The sequence below is a fragment of the Triticum dicoccoides genome, chromosome 5B (assembly GCF_002162155.2).
Source record: "Triticum dicoccoides isolate Atlit2015 ecotype Zavitan chromosome 5B, WEW_v2.0, whole genome shotgun sequence".
NCBI classification, from domain to species: Eukaryota; Viridiplantae; Streptophyta; class Magnoliopsida; order Poales; family Poaceae; genus Triticum; species Triticum dicoccoides.
Window position 1 is genome coordinate 466,704,353 of NC_041389.1, and position 12,180 is coordinate 466,716,532.

General features: G+C 44.7%; 2 protein-coding genes and 1 pseudogene across 2 annotated transcripts; all 3 read right to left on the minus strand.

The window, feature by feature from the left end:
- Positions 1–2,262: 2,262 nt before the first annotated feature.
- Positions 2,263–2,990, minus strand: LOC119305772. Its single transcript, XM_037582205.1, has one exon. It carries the CDS (start codon positions 2,919–2,921, stop codon positions 2,517–2,519), a length of 405 nt encoding a protein of 134 aa, XP_037438102.1. The 5' UTR covers positions 2,922–2,990; the 3' UTR covers positions 2,263–2,516.
- A 2,640-nt stretch (positions 2,991–5,630) lies between these two features.
- Positions 5,631–6,050, minus strand: LOC119309756 (annotated as a pseudogene).
- A 2,748-nt stretch (positions 6,051–8,798) lies between these two features.
- Positions 8,799–11,793, minus strand: LOC119305773. The gene is made up of 2 exons (XM_037582206.1): positions 11,498–11,793; positions 8,799–8,996 (listed from the first exon to the last, which is right to left on the minus strand). The coding sequence occupies exons 1-2, from the start codon at positions 11,720–11,722 to the stop codon at positions 8,799–8,801; spliced, it is 423 nt and encodes a 140-aa protein (XP_037438103.1). The 5' UTR covers positions 11,723–11,793.
- Positions 11,794–12,180: the final 387 nt, after the last annotated feature.

A 12,180-nucleotide genomic window follows, 5' to 3' on the forward strand; every position in this document is an offset into this window, starting at 1 on the left:
CCCTTGCTTGAACGACGGAGGCATCCGGTGCCGTGCTCCTTCTTAAAGGCGTCTTCCGGGGATTTTCTCGTGTGGGGTGGAGCTGGTGGTGGTGCGCTGACGGTGTGAGACGGCCTAGTCTTCTCTGTGGCTGCCGCTGTGGTCTCGGTTGCGGTGCTCCAATCCCTGACCACTGCGTGGCATTGCCCTTTTGGCCTTCTCCGTGGATCTTCGCCTTCGTTCGACGACTCGCGACCGACATCCTATCCTGCGGCTTCCGGCGACGGTGCTCTTTGGTCGGTTTCCGGTGCGTGTGGGTTTGCCTATGCTGTTTCCCTCTGGTGGCTCGACACCCTGGTTTGGGTTCATGTCGAACCAATCTGTCGGCCGCTGGTGCGGCTCCCGTCGAGCCCGGGTGAAAGGGTTGTGGCCCTTTGCGGTGGCAGAGACAGATCTTGTGATGCTCTTGTCTGCCCGTGCGGTTGCAGCCAGCGACACGATACAAGCCCGCAGTTGCCGTCCTCCTGTAGCCTTAGTTTGGTTTGCTTGTTTGGCATTGCGGTGGTCGTTGGCAACACTGTTTGTTGTTGCCTTTGAGCCATTCCTCTCAGCACTATGTATCCCTGCTCCACTTTGTTTCCTTTTCTATGTAATGTGGTTTGTGTAATCCTGGCCGGTTGATGGCTTTGTTAATTCAAAGTCGAGCTAGGTTCGATCCCTTTCTCGGGCTCGACCGATGCCTTTTCTCTAGAAAAAGATAAGAATTTGTTTTCGCATAAAAATATGTGCCTAAGAAAAAAAATTCTTTTCACGTGATCTGAACCATAAATGTGGAAATAAACCTCGATGATTTGATATTAGTGAGAAAATTAAATCAACAAAACAGGAAATTATTCCACAATGTTTCCATCCGAGCCTTGTTGTAGATCTCCTTGCTATTTTGAGGCACTGATATAACATACATCTAAAATTATGAAATGTTAAAATAAACATGAAAATACGGATACCGAGGATCAAAATTTGAATTCTTCTGTGCATGTCATGGTTCATGTTGCATTTGATGAAAAAGGGTTTCCCCCCGCTTTAGATTATAAAGCAACCGCACCGACAACATCCGACAACAACAACGAGTTCTAGGTTCAAGCACAACCAAAAGCAAAAGCGAAGAAAGAAAAGAGTGCAACTAGGTTCAGCTTGGGGCACAACACAACAAACCCCAATAATGGACGCAGCCAACTAGCTAATCTGGCTCAGGCGGAGGAGGGGAGGTGGCGGCGCGATGGATGTGGCGGTGGAATGAAGACTCGCAATGATCATGTCAAGATTGTCCCGGTCACTCCGCTTGCTAAGCAGTCTCCAGAGCTATAAGAAACCACACAGTTTGAATATCGCGTCAGTCGCACGAGTCGGAATCACATGCTCAATCACTAGTTTATTGTGCACAATCCATAAGGTCCAAGCGAGAGAGCACATCACCACCCAAAGGGAGGGCGTAACCCGGATGGCCGGCTGAGGTTTTCCTGGAACATGTCCGGGAGGTTATCATGGCACACCAATTGCCACCGACAACACCCCGGAGGCAACTTCAAAGAAAGATCGCTGCCGGGCAGCGGAAGAATATGTGGTTGGAGTCCTCAAGTACTCCGCATAAGGGGCATAGCCCATCCCCCGGGCCATTGTGTTTGAGAACCTATGTGCCCGAAGGGAGGCGGCCGCGCACCCATTCCCAGAGGAAGATGCGGATCTTCAATGGAAATTTAATCTCCCAAAGGAGAGTTAACTCGTTCGGACCTAGCGAGGCCAATAGCGCGTGATATAAGGACTTGGCCGAGAACCTCCCACTTCGTTCAAATGTCCATGAGATCGCGTCCTCCTCAAGGGAGGGGGCATGGAGGGCTATGCATTCAAGCAACTCCTCCCATTTGTCCTGTTCAAGCGGGCCAAAAGTGCGTCGGAAGGCGATGCTCCCAAACTCCTCTAAGGCCACACTCACCGTGAGTTGTAGGCAAGTGCAAATACTAAATAGCGCATAGAACCGTTCTGAGAACTGTCTATCACCCAACCACCAATCTAGCCAAAACATGGTGTTGGTATCCGTCCCCACTGAGATCGAGGAGCCGATCCGAAGGACTGGTAATAATTGCATGATTGACTGCCAGAATTAGGATCCGCCAAGCCTTGCTTAATTATTGGTTGATAAGGCCCTTATTCTCTCACTCACAAAGATAGGGACATCAGTGGGAAGTTGAGAGTGGTCAACGTGGGATATAGAAGGCGGTATAAGTGTTATTCATTACATTTGGCGAACACTTACGGGCTGAAAGGAAGCAACATTCATACAACATCCTCTATTACATTACAAAGAAAACGGAAAGATAAATTTCTGCATAACATGGGCTGAAAGGAAGCAACATTCATGCAACATCCTTTATTGGATTACAAAGAAAACGGAAACATATACTTCTGCATAACATGTGAACTGTAGTGCCAAACCATTCACTGACTTTATTCTTCTGGCCTTCTTAACTAGTAGCTCCCTATTCTCCGAGAGCGAACACGCCCACATCATGGGTGTTAGACAGACCGGTGTCGGTATTGATGGTGACCTTATCAGTAGAAGACTCATATACATAGACCTCGACCAAAGAGTACAGGTCCTCGATCTTGACCCCGGTGACCTTCTCCACAAAAGCGGTCACCTCAGTGTCGTAGGAGACGGTCTGGTTGAGATTGTTGAACATGTGCCCGTTATTCTTCTTCTGAAGCATCCACACAAACCCACTCTCACAGTTGTGCCCGACCTCCTCGATGTTATCCATAGGAAAGAGGCCTTTCGGGAGGCCAACCTCTTCGAGAAGCTCGACGGTCTTCTTCTTGCAGATATCGTTCGCCTTGTGGACCTCGGCACCGGCACGGTGGCTCTCAACCAGCTGGGACGCCATTTGAGCACCTTCTTACTGGGACTTGTTTGCTTCAGGGTGGGTTTCTAGGTTTGTGAATTGGCAGATGAGCTTGTGGTACTTGATAGATCAGGATCTGATGGTGCTGCCTTATATAGATGGTACAAACTGTAACGGCTCCTAAATGCCTCTAGGATGGATTCATGCGCGGCTGCGCGCGCCAATCGAATGAGATCGGCAGTTGTCTTTTATGGACTTCTTTCAGATAATTCTTGTTTTGAAGAAAAAAGATGGACGTCTCCCCTTTGGAGTTAGCTCACTACGTCCAGCCATATCTGACCATTGAAATGCCTTATGCTGAACTGGTCAAGGATGACTAAATTGACCATTGCGTATATTGGTGTAGAAGAAGTTCATGTGATCTTATCCAAGAAGCCGGGCTCCATAAAGCACACTCGTTGGAGATTCTTAAAAGAAAGAAGCATAAGTTGGTGGCCTCGGGAGATACAAAAAATCAGTTCCCGAGTCAAAAAATAAATAAATCTGTTCCCTTTGCACTTAGACTACAAGCTTTGTGGGCAAAGCAATTCACGGAACGCTGACCTTGTTTTCACGTAAACTAAGAAATTATTCGCAATATTTCTTTTTTCGGGAAAACTGACGATCTAATCATTTTCAATCATGACAGTACAACGAACATAAGAAATAAATAAAAATATATCCAGATCCGTAGACCACCTAGCAACGACTACAAACACTGAACCGAGTCTAAGGCGCAACCGTCATCGCCCTCCCTCTCCGGAGACGGGTAAAATTTGTTGTAGTAGACAATTGAAAAGTCTTCGTGTTAAGGCATCATAGGACCAGCGCACCAGAACTGCAACCGCCGCAAATTAAGATTAGCGTAGATCAGAAGGATCCAATCTGAAAACACACGAACGTAGACGAACGACGACCAGATCCACCAAGACAGATCCGCCGGAGACACACTTCAACACACCCATCGACGATGCCGGGATGGGGCTAGGCGGGGAAACTTTTATTCCATCTTCAGGGTGCCACCACCGGCTCGCCTTCCTGAGCAGGACACAAACCCTAAGAAAACTACAAGAAACAACTAAAAGCGCCCCCTGCCCTCCCCCGCGCCGGCAAGGACCGGGATCCACCGCTCTCAAATGGCTCTAGGACCATTGGAGACGGGGCGACGCTGGCGGGAGGCGGAAAACCCCTAAGCCTTTTGTCTCATCTGGTGAACTACCGTGGTCGCCAAAGCATGAGGAGTTGATCCCTAGCATGTCTATAGCAAGCGTCCAACAACAGGTTCAGTGTTAAAGTCACGTGGACATGTACCTCTCCAATATTCTGTTGTAACCATCATCCATGGTCTCTTTGTGAGTGGCCAGGTCGGGTCGCTGGTGCTCATGTTATGTGGGTTAGGTTGTATCAGTTTTAACCCAGTTTCTTGTTAGTCAAGCGGCACTTCTCACTCTCTTCTTAATTAATTAATAAGTCTTCTGCCTCGTTAAAAAATGCTATTAAAGAATAGAGTAGCTTGACATCGTCATAGATTTTGGTAGTTCCATTCACCGAATTATTTTTGCCTATTTAATGTATGGAATAGCTTACTTTTATATATTTCATGGCTGTTTTTCCTCACTAAATTTAAAAATTCCATAGTTTAGCAATTTATAGGTATTTTCCACATCAATTGTAAGATAATTTTGCATTTCAACAGTCACATACTTAGCCTCAAACTAACTAATATCTAACCCTTCCCGTTCTCAACTGAGTAGAGGGTTGTGGCATGATGAGTTCTTTCCGTTTTATGTTGTCTGCAACCAAACCCTTAGAGATGTAATGGTGGGACATTAAAAATGTCCCGAGCAACTTATTTTCACATCAACCTGAAGTTAGAATTAGAAAATAATCTAATCCTCAACCATAGCAGTAGGAGTTTTGCTCTGTGTTGGTTTTGTCATTCTCTTTTACCAGTTCTTAAATTTGGCTAGTTTTGGCTTGCTTTGGTTTCTGCCTTTGTCCTCTTTTTTACTTTGCATTTTCTCAGCAATCTTTCAACATAAGAAAACAAATTCAAGACAAGAACTTGTTTTCGCATAAAAATATTTACCTAAGGAAAAAAATGTTTTTCACATCGATCTGAACCATAAATGTGGAAATAAACTCCGATGATTTGATATTAGTGAGAAAATTAAAATCAACAAAACAGGAAATTATTCCATAATATTTCCATCCAAGCCTCGCTATCGATTTCCTTGTTATTTTGAGAAACTGATATAACATACATATAAAAATTATGAAATGTTAAAATCAACATGGAAATCCAGATACCGAGAATCAAAATTAGAATTCTTCTGCGCATGTCATGGTTCATGTTGTATTTTTAAGCCTTGCTTAATTATTGGTTGATAAGGCCCTCATTCTCTGACACACAAAGATAGGGACAACAGTGGGAAGTTGAGAGTGGTCGATGTGGGATATAGCAGGCGGTATAAGCGTTACTCATTACATTTGACGAACGCTTACACGCTGAAAGGAAGCAACATTCATGCAACATCCTCTATACATTACAAAGAAAACGGAAACATAAATTTCTGCATAACATGGGCTGAAAGGAAGCAACATTCATGCAACACCCTTTATTAGATTACAAAGAAAACGGAAAGATATACTTGTGCATAACATGTGAACTGCAGTGCCGAACCATTCACTGACTTTATTTTTCTGGCCTTTTCAACTAGTAGCATCCTGTTCCCCAAGAGCGAACACGGCCGCATCACGGGTGTCAGACAGACCGGTGTCGGTCTTGATGGTAACTTTATCAGCAGAAGACTCATCCACATAGACCTCGACCAAAGAGTACAGGTCCTCGATCTTGACCCCGGTGACCTTCTTCATCTTGCCCTTCTCCACAAAAGCGTAGGAGACGGTCTGGTTGAGCTTGTTGAACATGTGCTCGTTCTTCTTCTTCCGAAGCATCCACACAAACCCACTCTCACAGTTGTGCCTGACCTCCTCGATGTCATCCATAGGAAAGAGGCCTTTCGGGAGGCCAAGCTCTTCGAGAAGCTCGACGGTCTTCTTCTTTCAGATATCGTTCCCCTTGTGGACCTCGGCGCCGGCACGGTGGCTCTCAACCAGCTGGGACGCCATTTGAGCACCTTCTTAGCTGGGACGCCATTTGAGCACCTTCTTAGCTGGGACTTGTTTGCTTCAGGGTGGGTTTCCAGGTTTGTGAATTGGCAGATGAGCTTGTGGTACTTGATAGATCAGGATCTGATGGTGCTGCCTTATATAGATGGTACAAACTGTAACGGCTCCTAAATGCCTCTAGGATGGATTCATGCGCGGCTGCGCGCTCCAATCGAATGAGATCGGCAGTTGTCTTTTATCGGCTTCTTTCAGATAATTCTTGTTTTGAAGAAAAAAGATGGACGAGTTAGCTCACTACGTGCAGCCATATCTGACCATTGAAATGCCTTATGCTGAACTGGTCAAGGATGACTAAATTGACCATTGCGTATATTGGTGTAGAAGAAGTCCATGTGATCTTATCCAAGAAGCCGGGCTCCATAAAGCACACTCGTTCGAGATTCTTCAAAGAAAGAAGCATAAGTTGGTGGCCTCGGGAGATACAAAAAATCAGTTCCCGAGTCAAATAATAAAAAAATCTGTTCCCTTTGCACTTAGACTACAAGCTTTGTGGGCAAAGCAATTCACGGAACGCTGACCTTGTTTTCACGTAAACTAAGAAATTATTCGACAATATTTCTTATTCCGGGAAAACTGACGATCTAATCATTTTCAATCATGACAGTACAACGAACATAAGAAATAAATAAAAATATATCCAGATCCGTAGACCACCTAGCGACGACTACAAACACTGAACCGAGTCTAAGGCGCCGCCGTCATCGCCCTCCCTCTCCGGAGACGGGTAAAATTTGTTGTAGTAGACAATTAAAAAGTCTTCGTGTTAAGGCATCATAGGACCAGCGCACCAGAACTGCAACCGCCGCAGATTAAGATTAGCGTAGATCGGAAAGATCCAATCTGAAAACACACGAACGTAGACGAACGACGACCAGATCCACCAAGACAGATCCGCCGGAGACACACTTCAACACACCCATCGACAATGCCGGGATGGGGCTAGGCGGGGAAATTTTTTATTCCATCTTCAGGGTGCCACCACCGGCTCGCTTTCCTGAGCAGAACACAAACCCTAAGAAAACTCCAAGAAACAACTAAAAGCGCCCCCTCCCCTCCCCCGCGCCGGCAAGGACCGGGATCCACCGCTCTCAAATGGCTCTAGGGCCATTGGAGATGGGGCGGCGCTGGCGGGAGGCAGAAAAACCCTAAGCCTTTTGTCTCATCTGGTGAACTACCGTGGTCGCCAAAGCACAAGGAGTTGATCCCTAGCATGTCTATAGCAAGCGTCCAACAACTGGTTCAGTGTTAAAGTCACGTGGACATGTACCTCTCCAATATTCTGTTGTAACCATCATCCGTGGTCTCTTTGTGTGTGGCCAGGTCGGGTTGCTGGTGCTCATGTTATGTGGGTTAGGTTGTATCGGTTTTAACCCAGTTTCTTGTTAGCCAAGCGGGCATTTCTCACTCTCTTCTTAATTAATGAAAATAATAAGTCTTCTGCCTCGTTAAAAATTGCTATTAAAGAATAGAGTAGCTTGACATCGTCATAGATTTTGGTAGTTCCATTCACTGAATTATTTTTGCCTATTTAATGTATGGATAGCTTACTTTTGCATATTTCATGGCTGTTTTTCCTCACTAAATTAAAAAATTCCATAGTTTAGCAATTTATAGGTATTTTCCCCATCAAATTGTAAGATAATTTTGTATTTCAACTGTCACATACTTAGCCTCAAACTAACTAATATCTAACCCTTCCCGTTCTCAACTGAGTAGAGGGTTGTGGCATGATGAGTTCTTTCCGTTTTATGTTGTCTGCAACCAAACCTTTAGAGATGTAATGGTGGGACGTTAAAAATGTCCTGAGCAACTTATTTTCACATCAACCTGAAGTTAGAATTAGAAAATAATCTAATCCTCAACCATAGCAGTAGGAGTTTTGCTCTGTGTTGGTTTTGTCATTCTCTTTTACCAGTTCTTAAATTTGGCTAGTTTTGGCTTGCTTTGGTTTCTGCCTTTGTCCTCTTTTTTACTTTGCATTTTCTCAGAAATCTTTCAACATAAGAAAACAAAATCAAGACAAGAACTTGTTTTCGCATAAAAATATTTACCTAAGAAAAAAATTGTTTTTCACATCGATCTGAACCATAAATGTGGAAATAAACTCCGATGATTTGATATTAGTGAGAAAATTAAAATCAACAAAACAGGAAATTATTCCATAATGTTTCCATCCAGGCCTCGCTGTCGATTTCCTTGTTATTTTGAGAAACTGATATAACATACATCTAAAATTATGAAATGTTAAAATCAACATGAAAATCCAAGTACCGAGAATCAAAATTAGAATTCTTCTGTGCATGTTATGGTTCATGTTGTATTTTTAAGCCTTGCTTAATTATTGGTTGATAAGGCCCTCATTCTCTGACACACAAAGATAGGGACAACAGTGGGAAGTTGAGAGTGGTCGATGTGGGATATAGGAGGCGGTATAAGCGTTATTCATTACATTTGACGAACGCTTACATGCTCAAAGGAAGCAACATTCATGCAACATCCTCTAGGCATTACAAAGAAAATGGAAACATAAATTTCTGCATAACATGGGTTGAAAGGAAGCAACATTCATGCAACAGCCTTTATTAGATTACAAAGAAAACGGAAACATATACTTGTGCATAACATGTGAACTGCAGTGCCGAACCATTCACTGACTTTATTTTTCTGGCCTTTTCAACTAATAGCATCCTATTCCCCAAGAGCGAACACGGCCGCATCATGGGTGTCAGACAGACCGGTGTCGGTCTTGATGGTAACCTCATCAGCAGAAGACTCATCCACATAGACCTCGACCAAAGAGTACAGGTCCTCGATCTTGACCCCGGTGACCTTCTTCATCTTGCCCTTCTCCACAAAAGCGGCCACCTCATTGTCGTAGGAGACGGTCTTTTTCTTTGATAAAGGGCGCTTTTATTATCTCAAAATGTAGCATCAAAGTGATACAAAGCATTAAGAGTATCACGCGGCCTCTGCATAACTAGGATGCACACAGCCAAACACCAGTAGTCTGATAAGTAGAAAGATAAAAGACCGACAATTCGGCAATAGTAGAGTCTATAGACCGACACTATGCCTATGTGGAAAGAGATGGTGGACCGAGCCGGAGATTATGCTGCCATCCATGTTGGGTAAAAATCTCCATAGCCACCTGCTCCAACAGCGTACACACCGCCTTGAACAGCGGTTGGTACTCCGCTCGTTGTAGCGTACACCACGTACGAAGCGAGTGCGTACAACGGAAAATAACCTGCAAAGGCGAAACAGTTTTGTCATTAAAAACAACATCATTTCTACATAGCCAAAGCGACCATAGTAAGGCATACGCTCCCACCCTTATTAGCGTTTTGTACCTATTTGAAATACCGTCCAGCCAATGACCAAAAATATTGGCAACACTTGTGGGCGGATACAAATTTGACACTATTTGGATGGCTGGCCACGTAGAACGCGCAAACTTACAGTGAAAAAAGAGGTGTTTAATCGTCTCGTCGTGAGTACAAAAACAACACTTCTTACTTCCCGACCAGTTGCGTCTTGCGAGGTTGTCTTTTGTTAGCACAACTCCCCTACGGAGATACCACATGAATATTTTGACAAGTGGTACCTTCGCTTTCCAAATTTTTTTGTTATTTCTCACCGGTACCTCAGAATGCGTGAGTGCACGATACATAGAGTCTACTGTGAAAGACCCCGATGTAGTAAAGTTCCAGCGAAACACATCACGACCTTGTGTCAGGATAATCGAATCCAGACGGGACAATAGATTATTCCATGACATAAGTCGGGTGCCAATCAAATCCCGCCTAAACGAAATATTTGGCGGGGATGAGCTAAGCACTTGCGCAATAGTATTATTCTTATCGCGTGCAATGTTGTATAGGGCTGGGTATTGTTCTCGGAGGCTAGCATTGCCTAGCCAGATGTCTTCTCAAAAACGAATCTCCGACCCGTCCTTTATCGCAAAAGACCCAAAGCGAAAGAGATGTTTCTTTGCCTCCATTAGGCCGGCCCAAAAGTGTGAGTCTCCGGGTTTCCAATATACCTGAGACACCGCCTTTTGGCCTATATACTTATTGTGCAGCATGGTTTGCCAAACACCATCCTCAGTAAGAAGTTTGAACAACCATTTACTAAGTAGGGCCTCATTCTTGACCTGCAGGTCATGAATACCAAGGCCGCCCTGGTCTTTCGGCCTACAAACCACACTCCATTTGGCCAGCCTATATTTTTTCTTTTCACCATCTCCTTGCCAAAAGAACCTGGACCTAAAATAGTCCAGTCTTTGCAAGACCCCTTTTGGGAGCTGGAAGAATGAAAGCATATAGAGAACCATATTTGTGAGGACAGAGTTTATTAAAACCAGTCGTCCTCCAACCGAGAGCAACTTGCCTTTCCAGCTGCTCAAGCGTTTCTCTAGCCGCTCCTCTACATGCTTCCACTCCGCAATGGTGAGACGCCGATAATGAATTGGTATTCCCAAATATTTGATTGGGAATTGTCCATGTGCACAACCAAAAAGGTCAGCATAATCGGCCGCTGCCTCAACGGCTTCTCCAAAGCAGAACAATTCCCTTTTATGGAAGTTAATCTTAAGACCCGACATTTGCTCAAACGCTGACAGCAGAAGTTTCAGGTTTCTAGCCTTGTCTAGGTCATGTTCCATAAAGAGAATTGTGTCATCGGCATATTGCAGAATAGAGAGACCACCATCCACTAGATGTGGCACTACTCCTGTAATTTGCCCGTCCTGCTTGGCGCGCTCAATCAGAATAGCCAACATGTCAGCCACAATGTTAAATAACATTGGGGATATGGCATCACCCTGTCATAGTCCTTTTTTTATCTGAAAGTAATGGCCGACATCATCATTGACTTTGATGGCCACACTACCTCCAGTTACAAAATTGTGGATCCACTTGCACCATTTATCGGAGAAGCCTTTCATCCTTAGGGCCTGTTGGAGGAAAGACCATTTGACCTTGTCATAGGCTTTTTCAAAGTCTATTTTGAATACTACTCCACTCATGTTTTTCCGGTGCATCTCATGGACGGTCTCATGCAGGATTACTATGCCATCGAGTATGTTCCGTCCTTGCATGAAAGCTGTTTGAGATGGCCGAACAACATGGTCAGCTACCGAGTTTAATCTATTCGTCGCCACTTTGGTGAAAATCTTGAAGCTGACATTAAGGAGGCATATGGGTCTGAACTGTTGAATCCGTTCGGCCTCCTTAATCTTCGGCAACAAGACAATCTCGCCAAAATTAAGTCTGAATAGGTCAAGTTGGTCGGCATGAAAACAATTGAACAACTCCAAAAGATCGGACTTGATGATATCCCAGAAATTCTGATAGAATTCTGCGGGGAAGCCATCAGGGCCTGGAGACGGTCTGGTTGAGCTTGTTGAACATGTGCTCATTCTTCTTCTTCTGAAGCATCCACACAAACCCACTCTCACAGTTGTGCCCGACCTCCTCGATGTCATCCATAGGAAAGAGGCCCCCCGGGAGGCCAAGCTCTTCGAGAAGCTCGACGGTCTTCTTCTTGCAGATATCGTTCCCCTTGTGGACCTCGGCGCCGGCACGGTGGCTCTCAACCAGCTGGGACGCCATTTGAGCACCTTCTTAGCTGGGACTTGTTTGCTTCAGGGTGGGTTTCTAGGTTTGTGAATTGGCAGATGAGCTTGTGGTACTTGATAGATCAGGATCTGATGGTGGTGCCTTATATAGATGGTACAAACTGTAACTGCTCCTAAATGCCTCTAGGACGGATTCATGCGCGGCTGCGTGCGCCAATCGAATGAGATCGGCAGTTGTCTTTTATGGACTTCTTTCAGATAATTCTTGTTTTGAATAAAAAAGATGGACGTCTCCCCTTTGGAGTTAGCTCACTACGTCCAGCCATATCTGACCATTGAAATGCCTTATGCTGAACTGGTCAAGGATGACTAAATTGACCATTGCGTATATTGGTGTAGAAGAAGTTCATGTGATCTTATCCAAGAAGCCGGGCTCCATAAAGCACACTCGTTCGAGATTCTTAAAAGAAAGAAGCATAAGTTGGTGGCCTC

Coding starts and splice junctions, on each gene's coding strand:
- LOC119305773 (XM_037582206.1), bottom strand. CDS start 11,722: ATGGCGTCCCAGCTGGTTGAGAGCCACCGTGCCGGCGCCGAGGTCCAC. Junction 8,997..11,497: donor TCAACAAGCTCAACCAGACC/GTCTCCAGGCCC, acceptor TCAAAGAAAAAG/ACCGTCTCCTACGACAATGA.
- LOC119305772 (XM_037582205.1), bottom strand. CDS start 2,921: ATGGCGTCCCAGCTGGTTGAGAGCCACCGTGCCGGTGCCGAGGTCCAC.